The sequence below is a fragment of the Mus pahari genome, chromosome 22 (genome assembly GCF_900095145.1).
Source record: "Mus pahari chromosome 22, PAHARI_EIJ_v1.1, whole genome shotgun sequence".
NCBI classification, from domain to species: domain Eukaryota; kingdom Metazoa; phylum Chordata; class Mammalia; order Rodentia; family Muridae; genus Mus; species Mus pahari.
In genome coordinates, this window is record NC_034611.1 from 8603326 (window position 1) to 8625690 (window position 22365).

General features: G+C 37.1%; 1 protein-coding gene across 3 annotated transcripts in view; it reads left to right on the plus strand.

Moving 5' to 3' along the window:
- The window catches only part of Sntg1 (syntrophin gamma 1), a 638621-nt gene that overhangs the window by 416841 nt on the left and 199415 nt on the right, over window positions 1-22365 (plus strand). For all 3 annotated transcript variants that reach the window (XM_021222333.2, XM_029533398.1, XM_029533399.1), the window contains one exon: window positions 5354-5456. In XM_021222333.2, the coding sequence (XP_021077992.2) occupies window positions 5354-5456 (103 nt within the window). The remainder of the gene's footprint in view (window positions 1-5353; window positions 5457-22365) is intronic.

The window sequence follows — 22365 nt, forward strand, 5'->3', positions numbered from 1 at the left end:
GAGAAGAGAAGAGAAGAGAAGAGAAGAGAAGAGAAGAGAAGAAGAGAAGAGAAGAGAAGAGAAGAGAAGAGAAGAGAAGAGAAGAGAAAAGTAGAGGAGTAAAGGCCAGCCATGAGCATGTGGAGACTGGGTGAGGGAGGAGAATGGGGAGAGAAGGAGGAAGGGCATGGAAGAGAGTGGGAACAAGAAGGCAAGATCAAGAACAAGAGCAAAAGGAGCTGAGGTAACATGCAGGCCCTTTTATTGTAAGTCAGGCATGCCTGGATAATGCCAGATAACTATAGGGTGAAGCTTAGGGAAAGTGCTAACACTGGCCAACTGGTTGGTGTTCTCTCCTTTTAATAGAACATTCCTCAGTTTTCTAGAACTTTGTATGGGATTGCAGCCTCAAGGGCTTTTCCCCAGCTAATATATTATGTTTAATGGTGTCATTATCCTTATTCATCTCAAATTTATTTGGACAGTCATGTTTGGTGCACTGAAATCCTAGTTAACTACTCAGTGCTAATGAAATCACAGTTATTGAAGAAGAATTTACAACCATTATTTTACTAAATCATCATAAACCATAATGGGTCTATAAACATTTGATACAGCTAAGGCTGAGGAAACATTGCAGAAGAGTATAGAGAAAAACAATAAAAACAAGAGAACCGTGGGGTTTGCTGTGAGACCCCACACAAACACAGATTTTGTTGCGTGGGGTCTCTAAGTAATATCAGATGTTACACCCATAAATGCTCTCACTGAGTTTTTAAACAACTTTTATTTAAAGTATACAAACAATTTAAATATATGAGCTGTGTGTGTGTGTGTGTGTGTGTGTGTGTGTGTGTGTGTGTGTGTGTGTGTGTTTTATAGAAAGTTTAAAGACAGTAAAAGCTTTTTCTATTCACCATTCTTACTCCTGGTCTTCTTGCTTGCAGTGTCACCCTGCAACACTAGAATGGCTCATTCCTATATAAATACATGAGCTTAAAGAAGCCCAGCCAGGAGTATAAATGGAACACGGTTCTACTTTCAACACAAAAATACAACTCTAACCTTAATACGAATAATAAGCAGCTAATTCTAGAGCCAAATATAAGTGATCCTGTACCAGAAACACATTCAGCTCACCCCAAATTTCTTGTTGTAATATGGCAATAGTTTGAAGATTTTATATTACCAGAACAAAGAAAACAGTAAATCAAGATATTTCTAAAATACACTAGAGAAAATTGTAGGTAGATGGGGTATAGTAACACAGAGAAATCTCAGCTAACAGACTCAGACATTATCTGAGGAAATTCTGCATTTGGTTGGAAGAAACTTGTAGCCTGTTAATGCATTCCAGATAGATTGCTACTGCTTTCTATTTCCTTAGTGGTTATAGGTCTATTTAGATTGTTTATCTGATCTTAACTTTAGTAAGTGTTATCTATCAAGAAAAGCATCCATTTTATTTCGATTTTCCAATTTTGGTGAGAACAAGCTTCTGAAGTAAGAACTAATGATTCTTTCGATTTCCTTCTAGCCTGTTCTTATGACTGCCTTTTTGTTTCTGATTTTGTTAATTTGGATATTCTCATTGCCTTTAATTAGTTTGGCTAAGGATTTGTCTGTTTTGTTGATTTTCTTAAAGAATCAACTCTTGGTTTCATTGAATCTTTGTGTTGTCCTTTTTGTTTCTACTTATTGATTTCACCTCGGAGTTAATTTCCTGCCATCCATCTCTTGGGTCTATTTGCTTCTTTTGTTATAGAACTTTTAGGTGTACTGTTGTATTGCTGACATGAGAACTCACTAAATTCTTTATGCAGTTTTTATTACTATTGCTCTGTAATATAGAAAAGTTGCTGGATATAAAATTAACTCAAATCATTACCATTCCTATACTCAAATGATACACAGGCTGAGAAAGATATTAGGGAAATGACACCATTTGCAATGGTCACAAACAATATAAAATACCTTGGTGTGACTGTAAGGAAGCGAAAGATCTGTATGATAAGAACTTCAAGTCTCTGAAGAAAGAAATTGAAGAAGATCTCAGAAGATGGAAAGAACTCCCATGCTCCTTGATTGGCAGGATTAATATATTAAAAATGTCCATCTTGCTGACAGTAATCTAAAGATTCAGTGCAGTCCCCATCAAAATTCCAACTCAATTCATCACAGAGTTAGAAAGAGCAATTTAAAATTCATTTGGAGTAACAAAAATCCAGGATAATGAAAACTATTTGATTAAATTAATTATCGTAGATATTCATTTATTTTTTTCCCAAGCCTGGGGGATTCTGGTTTTGTGTCTTTCTTCACTTAGAATGATCCTATTCGTAAGTGTTTACATAAAATATATATATATATATATATATATATATATATATATATAAATTATATGTATATTATCTGCAGAATACAGATACTGTGTATTCTGGGTCTTTTTTAAATAACATAATTTTTTAAATCTTTGGTAACTTTATATAAAGCATCCCAACCCCATACATTTCTAATTTCTTCCATTTCTATTCTCTACCCATTTAATCTCCTACCCCCAAGGAAAATAAAAATAAAAATAAAGTTCAGAAGAGAAAAACAAAACAGAACAACAACAAAACCCACAAAAGCAAACAAACAAAACCAAAGAAAACAACACAAAAAACCCCACATTTTGTGAACACCTCTGGGGTATGACCTGCTCTGTCAACTGCAGACTTCTGTGCATGTACCATTTGCATCTTCCATTTTCCCACCTCTCCATTACATACTCTTTTATCACAGTGGCACTGTAAGTTGCTGTATACCTTTTCATGCAGTGCACAATACCCTTTCTCCCAAACAGGTTTGCTTGCAAATGTTTATTTCCACGAGTCATGAGTCTAATTCAAGGCATCTGGCTTCTGCTATACCATTAATACTGAACCCTCAAATAGTTTCTCTGGTATCCTGCTGTTGCTCTGAGTTATGGTTCTCCTTTGGCTATGGATCTACAGGAACAGACTCTTCATCTGTTCCAGCAGCTTGTAGTTGGGGAACGTGTCGGGGGTTGGGGAGCAACTCAAAGCTACAGATATGGGCCTGAGTGGTAGCTGAATTGGTCAACCTGTCATATCTCCACCATCCATACATCCCGAAACAGTTCCCCAGGCAAGGGGTGGGGCCACTTCCTCTGTACTTATGCTAAAGTTCTCCTATGTTTTTACCACCAAAGCCAGCTTCCCCATGCTTCCTAGCTATAGCTCTCCATTACCCATATTGCCCCTGGTAACACCACGAGTGGAACCAGCTCAGCGAGGCCCTTGGATATCCACTAGGCTTCAGGCTACAGTACAGAGCATAGGCATCTTCATAGCCTTTGGTTGTAATATATATCAACACAGACCTTAGCTGCAGTAGGACTGTAGACCTAGATATGGCCCTCAGCAGCAGCATGGGTCTGGATGTCCCCATAGACTCAGGGGTAGCACAGACCTCTCACATCAAGCTGTTCCTCACTGCCTTTGTTTCTCCAGTTCTGCCTCAATACTTTGCAAACAAACAACCTACGTTCTTTTTCTCTCCTATCTTTCTACCACATGCTTGCTTCAACAAAGCCCACCCAGCAAGGTCCAGGCATGTCCAGTGCTTCAGTGTGCTTTTACAATTTTTTAGTGTTAAATAATGTTGTATTTCTAGATTAAACTCCATCTGATCAAGATGTATTATCTTTAGATACTTTCAGATTTCACTTACTAAACTGTATGTGAGTGTTCACATATGTGCATGTCTGCCTGTCACTGAAGCTCTTAACTCCATTGATTTAGTTTTCCTGATTTTCAAGCACTGCTCTATTCTTCCTTAATCCAGAAAGCATTCTACATGTCATTATACTTTGTCTTCTATGAATTCTGTTTTAATGTTTTTTGTAATTCAACATTTCTTTGCTGCAAACTTATGATATTTCAATGGATTTGATGCAGTTGCTGGATATTTTAAGGTTCTTTTATGGTCATTGCCATAGAGCTCTAATACGTGGTTTACCTTGTTGTAAGCTGGTCGTTACTTTCCCTTTCAAATGGTTCATTTTTTTGCTTTAATATGTTTTATTTCATCTTCACTAACTTTTTATGTTACCTCAATATTTGTAAAAATCCTATGTTAATTTTCCATAATTTATAAAGCAAGAAATTCACTACATAAGTCTGGCTATGTATCCTTTTAGACTATGTAGTATGGAGTTAATTTGCAAGATTCTGTTCTGGTTGATTGATCTTTTCTCACTAGAAATCCCACTGTTCTGTGCTTGTATAGCCTGAAGAGATGAAAGAGATTTCCAGATTGGCCTCCTGGTGTCACTAATTAGGAAAGGGTTGGTTTAATTGGTCATTTCCAGCCAGCCCTTGCTGAGGGATAATGAATTGATGAAGATTGTGGGCCTTGCTTATCATGCCAAGAATTTTCTTCAGGGTATCTGGGGTATCAGGATGAGAAACCATGACCACTGTTGTTTCACAGTCTCCACATTTGGAAAAGAAGACTTTCAGAGCAATAGGAAATTCCCAGGGTGGAGATTGTCTTTATGCTTATGAGCAATATATGCTTTTGTGTTTCTTTAACTACATCTACATCTTTAAGTTTCTTATTTCTACCTGTGATTTATATCAATATTTATAGTCACACCTATATTTATCTGATTTGCCATATGTACATCATAACTTTTACATCTCAGACTCTTAGCCTTTCTTTATTTCCTTTCTTAGACTGATGTTCCATTGATTGTTTTTTTATTTCAATTTTATAAGAAAATCAGAACTATTTTAGCTGGTAGTACTAGACCCATCTATTCTGTAATTTCAAGTGTTGAGGATTACTGATGATACCAAAATTCTTTATTTCTACAGCTTTTCAGGGACAGAAAAGATTTATTTATGTTTTAAAGTGTTTGAATAAACTGATACAGCTTTATAAGAAGTATTTCTTTGGACCATACTGAGAAGATCATTTTCCATTTACCAGCAATGATTAGTCAATTTAACATTACAAATATGTATGCAATAAACAGTGATTACATTAAAAGATATAGAGGCTCCAACATTACTAAACAACTGTCATTCTTTAGAGCTTGTGATAGACTCTAACCCTGCCAAAGATGTCTGTGGATGTGGTTGAGAGGTTCACCATGCATCCTATCAGGCTGAAGGGGACATAAGCAGGAGGAGTGTTAGGTTTATGATATCACTTAGGAAGTTATATTTTTATCTTTCACAAAGTGTTTCTGGTCACAACAGAAACTCAAGATGTGGAAAAACAGTCACTAGCTCTCAGGATTTATGATTGTACAAAATTGTATAACTATTGATGACCACATTCTGTTAATCTTTTCTGTTTCCAGGTTCAGGTTCTTCGGAATGCTGGGGAGGAAGTGACCCTGACAGTGTCATTTTTAAAAAGAGCACCAGCTTTCCTCAAACTCCCACTTAATGAAGACTGTGCATGTAAGCATTCATAGAATAGAAACAATAATTACAACATTGCATTTGTTCTCCTTTCCCCAGTTCTTTCTAACCAGTAGTTGGCATTTTCTTCTTAGAGTACAGTGTGAAATGGATATATGTATACTGCATAGAATTACCAAATCATATAGAATTCACTTGTCTTGAAAGTTAAAAATTTATGGTTTTATGTTGAAAATACTGAAATGCTTCCTTTCTATTGATTATGAAATCTGTCATCTAATTTTCACCAGCTCTGTTCTCCCCTTGTACTTGTACACAGCCTTTAACCATGTTCTATATGCTTCTTAACCATTCTTATTGCTTTTGGGATAAATTTATATTCATATAATTTTCCTATTATTTAAAAGTTTTGCTTCTGATGAGTTTTGTGTGTACAGGTGTGTGTATGTTTTTATATGTGTGTGTATTGTTGTTGTTGTTAATCCATAGTGAAAAGTATGCCTTTGCCCCAGTACAAACTATCCTTTGTTTCTAAGACTGAATAAAAACCCCATCATAATTGAACTTTCATCAACTAATGGACATTTTATTGGTTCCATGGTTTTGATATTATCAATAAAGCTGTATTTATACAAGTATTATTTTGAGGTCATGCTCTCTTGCTCGGGATGTACACCTAGAAGTGAATTTCTGGTTCTCTATGTTGTTTTGAATACTATCTATGGTACTTTTTATGGGGGACATTGCCATTTACACAAACATTATCAACATTGTCAATTTCTTTGAATCATCTGCAAATATTTTTTGCTGTTTTTTTTTTTTTTTAACATGGTGTTTTCATGAATCAACAGTGATATTGTGGCCTTGGTTGAACTTCCATAATCACTACTGACGGTCAGCTTCTTTGCATACATTTGTTTGTTTTCCATTTGTATCCCATTTAAAATAGATGTAATTCAACTGCTAGGAGGTTTTGTGGCTTGATCTTGTGCAAGTTTTGTGAATGCTGTGATAATTTCTGTGAGTCATTTATGCCTCTGCCCTGTTGTGTCTAAAAAGCATAACATATTTTTAGGTCAGCTACCAACTCTAGCTCTTATAATCTTTCTGTCCTGTCTTCTGCCAACAACCTTGAACCTTGAAAGGAATGATTTGATATAGGTATCACATTTACATGTGGGCATTTTGATGTCTTATATTCTCTGCGTACTCACTAGTTGTGGGCTTCTGTGTTAGTTGCTATCTACTGCATGAAAAAGCTCAATGATGAGGATTGTGCCTTGTACTAATATATGAGTTGTCTTAGTTATGGTTTTACTGCTGTGAACAGACATCATGATCAAGGCAATTCTTATAAAGGACATTTATTTGGTACTGGCTTACAGGTTCCAAGGTTCAGTCCATGATTATCAAGTCAGGAGCATGGCAGCATCCAAGCAGGCATAATGTGAGAGAAGCTGAGCATTCTACATCTTGTTCCAAAGGCCAAGAGGAAAAGAGCAAATCTTCACTGGGGAAGAGCATCAAAGCTCACCCCCACAGTGACACACTTCCTCCAACAAGGCCAAACCTACACCAGCAAGACCAATCTCCAAATAGTACCACTCTCTGGGCCAAGCATGTTCAAACCACCACAGTCCACTCCTTGGGTCCCACATGCTTGTTCAAAGACATGAGTTTAAGGGGGATATAGATGGGCATAGCGTAATGGAAAATATATTTGTCCAACTTCAAAAGTCTTAAAGTCTACAACAGTCTCAACAACACTAAAAGTCCAAAGTTCAAAGCCTCTTCTGAGATTCATCCAATCACTTAACTGCAATCCCCTATAAAATAAAAATTAAACAACAGATTACATCCTCCAGCATCACAGGATATATATTATCATACTACAATTCCATAGGAATTAAACACTGGACTAAAGGCCAAATACCAGTTGGACAAACTCCAAACTCAGCATCTCATGTCTAATTGAAAACTCCTTGTAGCTTTATTAACTGCAGCACAATTTTCTTGGTCTGGATCCACTCCCTGTTGGCAGCTTTCTTCAGCAGGTATCCCATGGCTCTGCCATTTTGAACATCTTAGTGCCTCCAAGGCAACTTCAATACTACAGCTTCTTGTTCTAGTGTCTGGGATTCACACATGATTTTCTAAGCTTGGTCATATCTATAGCTCTGTATTCTGTTGCACTCTAGGCTTGGGTTGCCTCTACTCCACTGCTGCTGCAGCTCTTGGAGATCATTCAATGTTACTATCATTTCCTGTGAGTTTTTGTCTACAGCAAAACTCACTTTAATCCGGTCTGGGTTCATCCTGAGAGGCGGGCTGGCCTGAAATGGAATGTGAGAGAAAAATGGAGCCAAGACAATATTTTTACTGATCAAGACTAGAAGTTTAATGTAGGAACTCAGTTTATATAGTGTGGGAAAAAACCCCAGTCCCCAACCCCCAGTCTTAGAAGGCACAGGTGAATGTCTGTGGGCAGGTCCAAAGGATGTTGTCTTCTGGGGCAAAAGGTCTTCTCAGCAGGCAGTGGAGACACTGGGACAGCAGAGCAGCTCTGGTGGATCTGAAGGTTACTGCCAGTGGATCTTAGCGCCTGCAGNGGGCTGGGTTTTGAAGGACAGNGATTAGTGTAAACAGTAAGGTAGGCTTGGTGGATAACTGCAGGTGGTACAGTGGCAACAGAGAGCTGGGAGACCCCAACAATTTCCAATAAACTAAGAACTTCTGGTACAGCTAGGCTTCACCAATAGCCTCTCAAAGGCTTTCTTTATGGTAATCAAGCTTCAACTTATTTGCATGACCCCTTCCTTTCTGGGCCATCAAATACAACTGAGGCTGCACTTACGCCAATGGTTTTCCATGGCTTCTCACAGGGTCAAGCCTCAGCTGCTCTCCATGATCCCTTCACACCTTCAAAACCAATACAACCTGAGTGATTCTTACACATTGCTGGGTCCAGCTGTGGAATGAGGTACAACTTTGGTTCTCTCTGTAACACAGTTTCTTTGTATTCTCAGATAATTCTTTCCAGAAAATTTTACCTCAGTGATTCTGGTCTCTTCTCAATCACCACTAAATTCTTAGCTCCAGCTAACCAGCATCAATTGTCCCACTTATCCCTTCTATTCTTAACTCTAAAGCCAGAGCCACATGACCAAAGCAGCCAAATTCTTCTGCTTGCTTAGGTTGGAAAATGACGCCCTTGTTCTATTACTATCTTTCTGTTTTCCAACACTCTTGATGCCTAAGCTTGGCTGTCCAGGAACTTGTTCTGTAGATTGACCTTGAATTCAGAGGTCTGTAAGACTCTGTCACTTGAGTGCTGGGACTAAAGGCTTATACCATCATGCATGGACTTAAGCTTTTCTTTACTTAGAACTTGCTCTGTCCCAGGCTGGCCTTAAATTCAGAGACCTGCTTGGCTTTGTCTTCTGGAATTAAAGCTGTGTACCACCATGCCTGATCCTAAGTATTTTATGGAAACTATTCTTCAAGATCTGAATCAAAAGCCTGTGTCTTCTAGCCTCAAGATCTGTATAAACAGTGTGCCCACCATTTCTGGATTGTAGTTCATTCCAGGTTAGAAGACTAAGCTATTCCTTGTTCAACTGCAAACTCAAACAGTACATTTAGCTGGGTGGGATATTGCTCCCTTAATTATCTCTGTCAATAAAGGATACATCTCTGTTTTACTTCCTGGTATCTTTTATTATTACATGAACCATATACTTTGTATTTTTTTTTCTTTTTAAGCTTACTATACTTGATCTGAATGCTCTTTATGAGACTAAACCAGAAAACAAATTCTCTGATGAACTTTTCCCACATAATTAAGCCAAATTTATTTAATTATTTATTTTACTCATTTACTTTACATCCCTCCAATTGTCTCCATCACTCTCTCTTACAATCCTTCCCTCAATTCTCTGAGCAAGTGGGAACACCCTGGTTATTCCCCCATCCTCAAATATCAAGACTCAATGGAATAGGTACATCTTCTTCCACTGAGACCAAATAAGGCAGCCTAACTAGAAGAACATATCCCACTTACTGGCAACATCTTTTGGGATAGCCCCCACTCTAGTTGTTCAGGATTCATATGAAGATCAAACTTCACATCTCCTACATATATCAGGAAGGCCTAGGCTCCTGTATGCTCTTTGGTCCAGGTTAGTTGACTCTGTTGGTCTTTCCCATTCCCTTAGAGGCTGTGATCCTTTCCCCCATTCTTCCATAAGAATTCCTGAATTCTGTCTACCATTTGGCTGTGGATGTGTGCATCTGTCTGAGTTAGCTTCTGGGTGGAGCCTCCCAGAAGACAGCCATGTTAGATTCCTGTCTGCAAGCATAACAGAGTATCTTTAATAGTGTCAGGGATTGTTGCTTGTCGATGGGATGAATCTCAGGTTGGGCTAATTAGTGGTTGGCCATTCCCTCAGTCACTTCACCATCCTCTATTTCTTCATTTTTTGTAGACTGGATAAATTTTGGGTCAAAAGTTTTTTGGGTGGGTTTTACCTATTGCTCCACTGGGAATTCTGCATGGCTACATGAGGTTCCATATCCCAAATGTTGTGACTCACTGTTAAGGACATCCCCACTGATTCTTGGGTGCATCCCTTATCCCAGGTATGTCCTGGGGATGCCCACTACTTCCCCACCAAAGCCAGTTGCAGATTTCTATACATTCTCATGGACATCTGGCCCTCTCTCCTCTCACTCTTCACACCTGATCCTGAATCACTCACCCCTTTCCCCTCTATGTCTGCCACCTAGTTCCCTCCCTCCATCTGGCTCTTAGGACTATTTTATTCCCCTTTCTAAGTAGGATTCGATCATCCTCCCTTGTGCCTTCCTTCTTGTTTAGCTTCTTTGGGACTGTAGATTATAGCATGTGTCTACTGTATTTTATAACTAATATCCACTTTTAAGGGAATATACCCTACACATCCTTTTGAGACTGGGTTATTTCACTCAGGATGATATTCATAAGATCCATACATTTGCCTGTGAAATTCATGATGTCTTTGTTTGTCATAGCTGAAGAGTTTTCTACTGTGTATAGCTCAAGAGTATTCTACTGTCTAGGGGTACCACATTTTCTTTATCCATTCTTCAGTTGAGGTATATCTAGGTTGTTTACAGTTTCTCACTATTACAAATAAAGTTGCTTTGAACACAGTTGGTCAAGTGTCTTTGTGGGATGGTGGAGCATATTTTGGACATATTCCCAGGAGTGGTATATCCAAAATTGATTTTCAAAGTGGTTGTACAACTTTGTACACCCACCAGCATTGAAGGAGTGTTCCTCTTACTTCATATCCTTGCCAGCATGTACTACTGCTTGACTTTCTGATCTTAGCCATTCTGATTGTTGTAAGATGGAGTTTCAGAGTTGTTTTTGTTTGCATTTCTCTGATGACTAAGGATATTGAACATGTCTTTAATTGCTTCTCGGCCATTTGAGATTTTCCTGTTGAGAATTCTGTTTAGCTCTGTGCCCCATTTTTTAATTGGGTTATTCGAGTTGTTGGTGTTCAACTTCTGCCAGATGTAGGGTTGCTGAAAATCCTTTCTCAATCTGAAAGCTGCTGTTTTTCTTATTGATAGTGTCCTTTGCCTTATAGAAGCTTTGTAGTTTTATGGGGTTCCATTTATCAATTGTCTTAGAACCTAAGCCATTGGTGTTCTGTTCAGGAAATTGTCTCCTGTACCAATGTATTTGAGACTTTTTTCAGACTTTCTCTTCTATGAGATTTAGTGTATTTCATTTTATGTTGAGGTCCATAGACATTGAAAGAGCAATTCTCAACTTCATATGGAAGAATGGAAAACTCAGGACAGCCAAAATATTCATCAACAATAAAAGTACCTCAGGAGGATTTCCATCCCTGACTTCAAGCTGTATTACAGAGCAATAGTGATTTAACAACAATAACAACAACAACAACAACAAAAACTGCACATTATTGGCACAGAAATAGACATGTTAATCAATTGAAGACACAGAAATAAATCCCATCCTATGAACACTTGATTTTTTATTTAAAAAAAGAAAAAAGGCAAAGCCATACAATGGAAAAAAGAATGTATCTTCAACAAATGGTGATGGTCTAATGGTATGTCTACATGTTGAAGAATGAAAACAAATCCATATTTTTTACCCTGCACAAAATTCTCCTGGGCTCTTTTGAGACTTCTTTTGTCAAGGAATTAATCTACATCTCTTTGCCTTAGTCTCAAGCAGACTTTTTGGACAAGGACAAAAAGCAGCCACATTCTTCACCAAATATCACAAGAACAGTTTCTAGGTCACATACTGAAATTCTCTACCACTGTAAACTCTTGGGACTGCAGGCCTACAGAGCTCAAATCATCCTCAGCAGTACCATCATCCTTATTCTGGCTAGGATAGTCCATTAGGCCCCATTTTAAGCATTCCTCTCTTCTCAAATCCAAAGTCCTAAAATCCACATTCTTCCAAACAAAAACATGGTCAGGCCTATCACAGCAATAGGCCCAATCCCTCATACCAACTGTCTTTGTAAGGGTTTTGCTGTTGTGAACAGACACCAGGACCAAGGCAACTGTTATAAGGGAGTACATTTAATTGGGGCTGGCTTGCTTTCAGGTGTTTAGTCCATTATCATCAAGGAAGGAGCATGACAGGTAGGATGCAAGAGAAGCTGAGAGTTCTACACCTTGTTCTAAAGACATTAACAGGATTAGACTGACTCTTCCACCCGGGGCAGAGCTTCAAAGCCCACCCCTACAGTGACACACTTCCTCCAATAAGGCCACACCAATCCCAACAAGGCCACACTTCCAAATAGTGTCATTTTCTGGGCCAATCATATTCAAAACACCACATGGGTATGACCATAATTAATAAGACCTCATTTTACTGCTATCTCTATTTACCAGAAAATTAATAGGTTTTACCCAAGAGCCAGTGATATTTCTAGACATAGGTTCTTGAAGTCACTGACAGTCTCAGGAATAGGTTTTGTTTCATGGAGTGGAACTTAATTCAAACAAAACAGAGAGTGGTTGGTCACTCATAACATCAATGCCCATATTATACAGGTGGACATACATTGCCAGGAAGGTCTTTATTGTTGGGTTCAGCTTTCTTCTCTTCTGGCAATGTGTACAGATTCTTTAAGAACCATGAAGACTGACCACTAGGGATAGATGACCCAGTGGAATATCTGCTAGCTTTCTTTATGTCCTATAACATAAAAAAGTGGTATCTTAGGAAATATTCTTACCATCAAGGTCCTGGTGTGTAACCAGTAGCACTGACAGTGGCCTAAAATATTTGGGAAAAGGTCTAACCTATAACAACTCAAAAAGATGTAGCCCATTACTGACACCAGGGGTTTTATTTGGTAGCATATGGTGTCTAACCTGGGCATTGTTTTCCCATTATAGTGTGACCCAATTTATACTCCAAGTATTCATGTGTATATGTGATTGTCTGCATTTTAATATTTCAGTAATACTAGGTTTCTAGTTGGCTTTTTCAAAGGGTCTTTAGTATTATCTATTCCCTATTCCTCCTCTACTTTTTCTTTCTATCCTACAACCAACTTGATTTATATTTCCCCCCTTTTCTCTTTGTAACACTATATTCTATTTAAACTTTCATTAGAAATCGTCTATGCCTCCAAGGCCCTTTAATTAGATACCTAACTTCTGTAAGTATTCTAATTGAAACCTGTATATCTAAATATTTAGAGAAAGTATGCAGTGTTTGTGTTTCTAGGTTTAAGTTAGCACATTAAGAGTAGTTATTTCCAATTCTACTCATTTAAATTCAAGTTTAGTAATTTTATTTTAAATGGCTAATATATAGATTGCATAAATGCATCACATTTCATTAACATCTTTCAGTTAATGGGCATATAGACTCTTTCCATTTCCTGAATATTTTGAAAAGAAGCAGCAATAAACATGTATAATCTAGAATTTCTGTAGTAGATGTAGAATATATTTAGATATACCAATTGTATATCTGGATATTGTGGGAGATCTATTTTCTAGCTCTTGAGGAACCTCTGCATTGATTTCCAGTTGTTATTGTAGCAGTTCAGACTTCCACCAACAGTGAATAAATGTTCCTCTTTCCCCTAGACTACTGTAATACTTGCTACAATATTTTTGAAGTTTTACCTATTATGACTTTGGTAAGATGAAATCTCAAAAACATCTTAATTTTCAGTCCCTAAAGGCTAAAGTTGTTGGTTATTTCTATAGCGATCCTCAACCATTTTTGTTTCAGCTTTTGGAATGTGTCTGTGTAGTTGCATGGCTCATTTTATAAAAGGATTATTTTATAATTTAGATGTTTAGTTTGTGAGTTCTTTGTATAATCTAGATGCTAACCCTCTGTCATATGTATAATTGGTAAGTTTTCTTCCCCCATTCTATAGGGTAGCATGCAGCTTGAATGACGTTATCCATTTCTTTACAGAGTCTTCTGAGTTTCATTTATTGTTGCTTGTCATTTGTTGCTTTTAATGCCTCTGTTATTAGAGTTTTATTTAGAATATTCTTTTCTGTGTCTATAGCATCTAGAATATGTCTTACTTTTTACTACTTTAAATAGAATAAACCAGGTTTTATGTTGAGCTTTATGATCTACTTAGTGTGTGTGTATGTGTGTGTGTGTGTGTGTGTGTGTGTGTGTGTATGTGTGTGTATTCAGAGTAAGAAATACAGATCTACTTTCGTTTTTGACTAGTGTCATTTCTAGAATATTCTGGCTTTTCCAGGTATATAATTTTGGTCTTTACCTAAAATTATACAGCCTTATGTCTTTATCTTTAATTCATTTATCAACACACTTGTTTTTATGTCAGAACCAGGTAGTTTTCATTATAGCTCTGCAGTGTTATTTAAATCATGAATAATGATACCTCTAGCAGTTATTTTAATGTTCAGGATTACTTGAGTTTTCTGGGCTCTTTGGGTTTCTATATAATCTTTAAGATAATATTTATTTTATGTAAAGAAGTACATGAGTATTTTCATGGGGGTTGTACTTAATCTAAAGTTTGCTTTTATCAAAATGGATACTGGATATTATAAGAAAAAACTTTTCTACTTCTTATGAGATGATCATGTAGTTTTTTTTCCTTGAGAATCTATGTGATGCATCCCATTTGTCAATGTATGTATATTGAACAACATACACAAATCTTTGTGAGATTCCAAGTAAATCATGAGGGATACTATTTTTATATGTTCTTGAATTTAATTTGCAAGTATTTTATTGAAGATTTTTCATCCAGGATTATCAGTTTTCTTGGCCTATAATTCTCTTTTATTATTGAATCTTTGTCTGATTTTGATATTATGGCAATACTGGTTCTGTAAAAAAAAAAAAAAAAAAGCGTTTGGAAATCTTTTTCATTCTTTCTATTTTACCAAATAATTTATAGCATATTGGTGTTTGTTTTTTGTTTGTTTGTTTGTTTGTTTGTTTTTGTTTTTTTTTTAAGGTCTGATAAAATTCTGAGCTAAATACATGTGACCCCAGGCTATTTATTCATATAATTTAAAATTACTGATTATATCTCATTAGTGTGAATCTACTAAAAGTATTTTCCTTATCTTGATTTAACATCAGAGGATAGTGATGTTTCCTTTTGAGCTCTAATCAATTTAGCTATTTTCTATTTTTCTTTTGGATAATTTTGTTAAGTTTGCTAACCTTCTTACGTTTTTCATGGATGTAACTCTTTATTTCATTGCTTCTTTGTATATTTTTATCATTTAAATTTCATTAATTTCAACTATGATTTTGATAATTTCTTATCATTTACTATTTTGGGGTATTCTTTCTTCTTGTTTTCCTAACATTTTCAATTGCATTTTTAAGTTATAAAAATGAGATCATTCAATATTTTGCTGTAGTTTTTATAAACTTTACTCTTGTGACTCCTTTTATGTGTCTCATATATTTTGTTTTTTTGTGTTTTCATCTATAACCTTGCATTTAGAACATAGACATTCAGAATTGAGACTTCCTCTTGGTGCAATTTACCTTTGATGTATATCATGTGTCTTTTTCCATCTCATTTGATAATTTTTGGTTAAAAGTCTATTTTATAAGATATTAGTTTCCTATTTCCATGTTATTTCTTGAGACAATTTGCTTGAATTTTTTTTCCAGATTTTTACTCTGAGATAGTGTCTGTCTTTGTTACTGAAATGTGTTTATTGTATGGTGGATCCTGTTTCTATATCCAGTCTGTTAGCCTGTGTCTTTTTATTGGGGAATTGAGTCCAATGATGTTGAGAGATATCAAAGACAGATGATTGTTCCTGTTATTATTGGTGCTGGAGGTAGTTGTGTGGTTGGTTTGTTTTGTTTTGTTTTTGTTTTATGGGCATAGTTACCCTACTTTTTTTGGAGACTTCCTTCTGGTGTTCTCTGTAGAGTTGGATTCATAGAAAGATATTATTTAAATTTGTCATATAATACCTTGGTTTCTCCATCTATAGTGATTGAGAGTTTTGCTTGGTACAGTACCCTGAGCTGGCATTTGCGTTCTCTTAGGGCCTGGATAATGTCTGTCCAGGATCTTCTGGCTTTTAGAGTGTCTGTTGAGAAGTCTGGTATAATTCTGATAGGTCTGCCTTTATTTATTACTTGGCCTTTTCCCCAATACAGCTTTTAATATTCTTTCTTTATCTGTGAATTTAGTGTTTAGATTATTATGTGATGAGAGCATTTTCCTTTCTGTTCAAATCTATTTGGTGTTCTGTAAGTTTCTTATACATTTATGGCTATCTCTTTCTTTGGGTTAGGGAAGTTCTCTTGTATTTGTTGAAGATGTTTTCTGGCCCCTTGAGTTGGGATCCTTTACCCTCTTCTGTTCCTATTATTCTTAGATTTAATCATTTCATTGTGTCCATTATTTCCTGGATATTTTGGGTTAGGAGCTTTTCATACTTTGTATTTTCTTTGACCGATGTATCAATACCTTCTATGGTATCTTCTATGCCTGAGATTCTCTCTTCTATCTCTTGTATTCTGTTGCTCATGCTTGTATCTGTAGCTCCTGATTTCTCCAGGGTTAACTCCATTTACATTTTCTTTATTGTTTCTATTTGTATTTTTAGTTTCTCTACCATTTTGTTCTATCCCTTCACCTTCTTGATTGTATTTTCCCGAATTTATTTAAGGGATTTCTTTGTTTCCTATTTAAGGGCTTCTACTTCTTTGCCTGTGTTTTCTTGTATTTCTTTGATAGAGTTATTTATATCTTCCTTAAAGACCTCTATCATTTTCATGAGATGGAATTTCAGGTCACTATCTCACTTTTCAGGCATGTTAGAGTATCCAGGGCTTGTTGTGGTGGGGGAACTGTGTTCTGGTGGTACTGAATTGCACTGGTTCCTGTCTCTTATGATCTTGTGCTTGTATTTTGCTATCTGGTTATCTCTGGTGTTAACTAGTCCTGGTGTCTCTTACTGGAGCTAGCCTCCTTGGATTTGGGTAGATCTCTGTGACTTGGGTTAAAGCCAGTCTCCAGGGAGGCAGGCAGTGCTGTATCTGGTTGGAGCAGGCCTCCTGTGTCCCTGGTTACTGCATACCTCCTGGGAGGTACACAGGTGGTAGGGAATGGGAGGGGATCTAGCTGTTGATCTGGCCTGCATGAAAAAACAGACTAGAAGCAAGATGGAGTTCAGGAGGGTGGGTAGGTCCTATGTCAGCTGTGCTCTGTGGGTGCCCTAGCTGGTCTGGGCATTTGGGTGAAATTCTTACATGTGACCCTGGTTACTGGAGACCTCCTCCTGAGACTGTAGGTTGTAGGAGGGCCAGTATTTTTATTTTGTTTAATGATGGTATGTTATACTGAAGGGAAATGAAATTTAAGATAAAATTTGTGGCCTGACTCATGTAACTTATGTCAAATAGTTCAAAGAAAAAAGTTGTTTGTAAGCTTAGAAGCCTGAGGCAGAGAATAGAGTGGAAAAGGCCCATTGTTAAAACATTCCTGGGGAAAAAAAGGAATGCAGGAACTTGTCCAGGCTATCTTGGCTGAGACATCAGCCACCTAGTTTGAAGTTATATGCTAACCAAATGTTCAGCTGACCTAGATAAGCATCTGTCCCTCAGGACTCCTGACATCCTGACTTGCACATACTACTCTGCTGATATGTAATCATTCTGCTGATGTTTAAATGAGCCAATAGTGTGAAACCGCGCCAATTCCTCCTAGCCCCCCCCCCCGACCCTTCCCCTATAAAAACCCCTAGCTTTTGGGCCTTGTGGTAGATCCGTCTCCTGCATGAGATACATACTGGCCCAGAGCTCCATTATTAAACTACCTCGTGTTTTTTTTGTTTTTGTTTTTGTTTTTGTTTTGAGACAGGGTTTCTCTGTATAGCCCTGGCTGTCCTGGAACTCACTTTGTAGACCAGGCTGGCCTCAAACTCAGAAATCCGCCTGCCTCTGCCTCCCGAGTGCTGGAATTAAAGGTGTGCGCCACCACCCTCGTTTACCTCGTGTTTTTACATCAAGATGGTCTATTCGTGGTTTTTGGGTGTCACCTTCTCGAGACTTGAGTGGGGAGGGCTCCCCACAGAGGTCTTTCAATACATATTTGATTTATTGTATGCACTTTATATACGTTTTGAAATATCCTATTGTAAATATTTTAAAGTATCGTTTTCCAATTATTGTGAATTCACTATAATAGATCACAATTTTATTAATTACTTAAAAGAAATTACTTGTAAGATGGAATTATAAAATTGTTGTGCATTGTTTGATTTTCAGAATGATTACAATATTCTTGGTGGTCATTGTTATAAAATTAAATATGGGTAGATTCTTTTCATGCTACTTCCTACTTCAGTGAAGTTATACACTTCTTTGTAATAACACAGTTATCTTATCCTTTCAGCATCCCCTTTTAGTTTTCATTAGCCTTCTGAAGTGGACTCATAGTTATTTCTGACAATAGTAGTTTGTACTTTCTCCCTTTTTTTCTATGTATTTCTTTCTATAAATCTGTTATATAGATTTTTTTAATTTTTAAATTTTTACTTGTTTGCATTTTTATTCAACTACATCTTTATGATATGAGTGAAGGTTATTGAATTTATAGCTAGATTCTTATTGTGTATTCATTTATATGTATATATTTTTACCCATAATATTTTAAAGGCATGTACAGAATTTGATATTTTCTGTTGTACAAAAAAATATTTGATATATGATGTTTAAATATGAAAATAAACTCTTTTAAAAATAATGTTCTAAGGGTAAAAATGCATTTCATCTTTAAATGAAGTAGCAAAATAAAGTGTAAATTTTAAATAAAAGTTATTATTTATTCTTGTTTTATATGTGTGTTGACTTGTAAGCATGTATGTAAATGCATCGTGAGCTTTTAATTCTCAGGGTGGCTAGTAATTCTCAGGGAGACCATAAGAGGTTTCATATTCCCTGGCACTGGAGGTAAGGCTGGCTGTGATTTGCCATGCGGGTGTTATAAACTGAACCTAGGTCTTGTGCAAGAACATCATGTGTTCTTAACCACTGAGTCATCATCCTATCCTCTAACTACAAAACTTTGCATTTGGAGAGTAAAAAATTTTAGTTCAGGCAAATGACTTCTTAGTTGCAGAAAAAGTAGAAATTTTAGTAATAAAGAAGGGAACAATTTTGTATCCCTAAGAAGTTTGATGCTTAAATTCATTTGCAATCTTTCAAAAAATAATTGTTTGCTCAAACACATGAAAAACTCTCAAGTAATAATATTTTGTCACAGTGTAGAATCAAGTCAAGGCACATGTGTCCAGTACAGAGGTTTATAGTTTCTATATTGTGATATCATCTTTGAAAACTGTAAAACATTAATTGTTTATCTTCAATTTTAAAAATGGTATATGTTACTAGATTTCTCATTAGGTTTGAATACATATTTTTGCCTTACAATATCAAAAAACAAGTAGCTTTGATGAGGATTCAGGATGTATGAATACATACTGAGAAAAACATAAATCTGCAGATTCTACTTATAGAATTAGTTCATAGTTTGGAAAAAAGACCCCATAAAATGGAACTTTGCAGACCAATTCAATATTAAACATCTGGTTAGAAGAATTAGGGAAAATGGCTTAGAAGTTAAGAATACTGGCTGCATTTCTAAAGGGTACAGATTATATTCCTAGCATGCCATTGTGGCTCACAGCCATACATAACTCCAGTTCTATGAGATCTTCTACCCTATTCTGATTTCTCTGAGCATGAGGCACTGAAAAAAAATCATAAGATACATTTTTAGAAAGTACAAAGCTTCTTTTTAAAATTTAATTTTATTTGTAATTTATTTTTTATACTCTATATTCCTTTCCCCACCCCCATCCACCCTCCAACTTCTCCATATTCCATACCTCCTCCCCACCCTACCCCACCCTGTCTCCTTGTGGATGTCCCCATTCCCCACCCTACCTGACCTCTAAACTCCCTGGGGCCTTCAGCCTCTTGAGGGTTAGGTGCATTATCTCTGAATGAACAGACCTGGAAGTCCTCTAATGTATGTGGGTTGGGGGCCTCATATCAACTGGTATATGCTGCCGGGGGCATCCAGATTAATTAAGACTGTTGGTCCTCCTAGAGGTTTTTTCAGCCTTCCCTAATTCAACAACAGGGGTCAGTGCCTTCTGTCCATTGGTTGGTTACAAACATCTGCATCTGACTTTTTTAGCTGCTTGTTGAGTCTTTTGGAGGGCAGACATGTCAGCTCCATTTTTGTGAGTGCTCTATAGCCTCATTTATAGTGTCAGGTCTTTGGACCTCCCCTTGAGCTGGATCTCACTTTTGGCCTACCACTGGACCTTCTTTTCCTCAGGCTCCTCTCCATTACCATCCCTGCAATTCTTTCAGATAGAAACAATTATGAGTCAGAGATGTGACTTTAGGATGGCAACCCCATCCCTCACTTGATGTCCTATCTTCGTACTGAAGGTGGGCTCTATAAGTTCCCTCTCCCTACTGTTTGACATTTCATCAAAGGTCCCTCCCTGTGAGTTCTGGGAGTCTCTCACCTCCCATGTCTCTGGTGCATTCTGAGGAGTCCCCCAACCTCCAATTTTCTGAGGTTGCCCGTTTCCATTCTTTCTGCTGGCCCTCAGGGCTTCAGTTGTTTCCCTCACCCAATAACAGATCAGGTTCCCCTCTGTTCCCCACTGCCCCCCATCCACTTTCTTCCCCAAGTCCCTCCCTCCTTCCCCACTTGTGATTGCTTTCATCTCTCTCCCATTTGGGACTGAGGCATTTTCACTTGGGTCCTTCAGCTTGTTAAGCCTTTTGAAATCTGTGGACTGTAGCTTGTGTATTCTGTATTTTTTTTTTTTTTTTGCTAATATCCACTTATTAGTGAGTATATACCATGCATGTTCTTTTGGGTCTGAGTTAGCTCACTCAGCATGATATTTTCTAGTTCCATCCATTTGCTGCAGAAGTCAGGATGTCCTTGTTCTTAATAGCTGAGTAGTATTCCATTGTGTAAATGAACTACATTTCCTGTATCCATTCTTCTATCCTGGGACATCAAGGTTATTTTCAGCTTATGGCTATCACAAATAAGCCTGCTATGAACATAGTGGAACAGGTGCTCCTGTGGCATGGTGGGGCATCTTTTGAGTATATGCCAAAGAGTGGTATAGCTGGGTCTTCAGGTAGATCTATTTCCAATTTTCCGAGGAACCTCCAGATTGATTTCCAGAGTGGTTGCACCAGTTTGCAATCCCACCAGCAATGAAGGAGTGTTCCTCTTTCTCCATATCCTCTTTAACATGTGCTGTCACCTGAGGTTTTGATCTTGGCCATTCTGACTGGTGTAAGGTGGAATCTCAGTGTCATTTTTATTTGCATTTCTCTGATCACTAAGGACTTTGAACATTTCTTTAGGTACCTCTCAGCCATTTGAGAGTCCTCAGTTGTGAATTCTCAATTTAGTTCTATACACCATTTTTTGATGGGCTTGTTTCGCTTTTTGGTGGTTAGCTTCTTGAGTTCTTTATATATTTTGGATATTATCCCTCTATCAGATGTGGGGTTAGTGAAGAGTTTTTTCCCAATCTGTAAGTTGCCAATCTGTCTTATTGACTATGTCCTTTGCATTACAGAAGTTTCATGAGGTCAGCTGCAAGGGAACAGGACCAAGTAACATACAAAGTTAGACCTATCAGAATTACACCAGACTTCTCACCAAAGACTATGAAAGATGGAAAAGCCTGGTCAGAGGTCCTGTAAACTCTAAGAAAACACTAATGCCAGCCAGGTCTACTATACCCAGCAAAACTCTCAATCAGCATAGATGGAGAAACAAAAATATTCCAGGACCAAACCAAATTCAAATAGTATCTACATACCAATCCAGCCCTACAGAGAATCCTAGAAGGAAAACTCCAACACAAGGAAGGTACCTGCACCAAAGAAAGGACAAGATATTAAGCATCTCACAACAAAGTCAAAAGCAGAGCCACAGCACATAAAGCCACCCATGAAAACAAACCTATCAGGAATCAACAGTCATCTCTCTTTAATATTTCTCAATATTAATGGACTCAACTCACCTGTAAAAAGACATAAGCTAACAGACTAAATGTGCAAACAAGATCCAGCAATTTGCTGCATACAAGAAATACAACTGAATAACAAAGACAGACAATATCTCAGGATAAAAGGATATAAAAAGGTCTTCCAAGAAAGTGGTCCCTGGAAACAAGCAAAAGTTCCCATCCTAATATCCAATAAAATAGATTTTCAACCAAAAGTTATGAAGCATGATGAAGAAGGACACTTCATATTCAACAAGGGGAAAATCCATCAAGAGAAAGTCTCAATTATGAACATATATGCCCCAAATGCATGATCACACACATTCATTAAAAAAATTTTTTGTTAAAG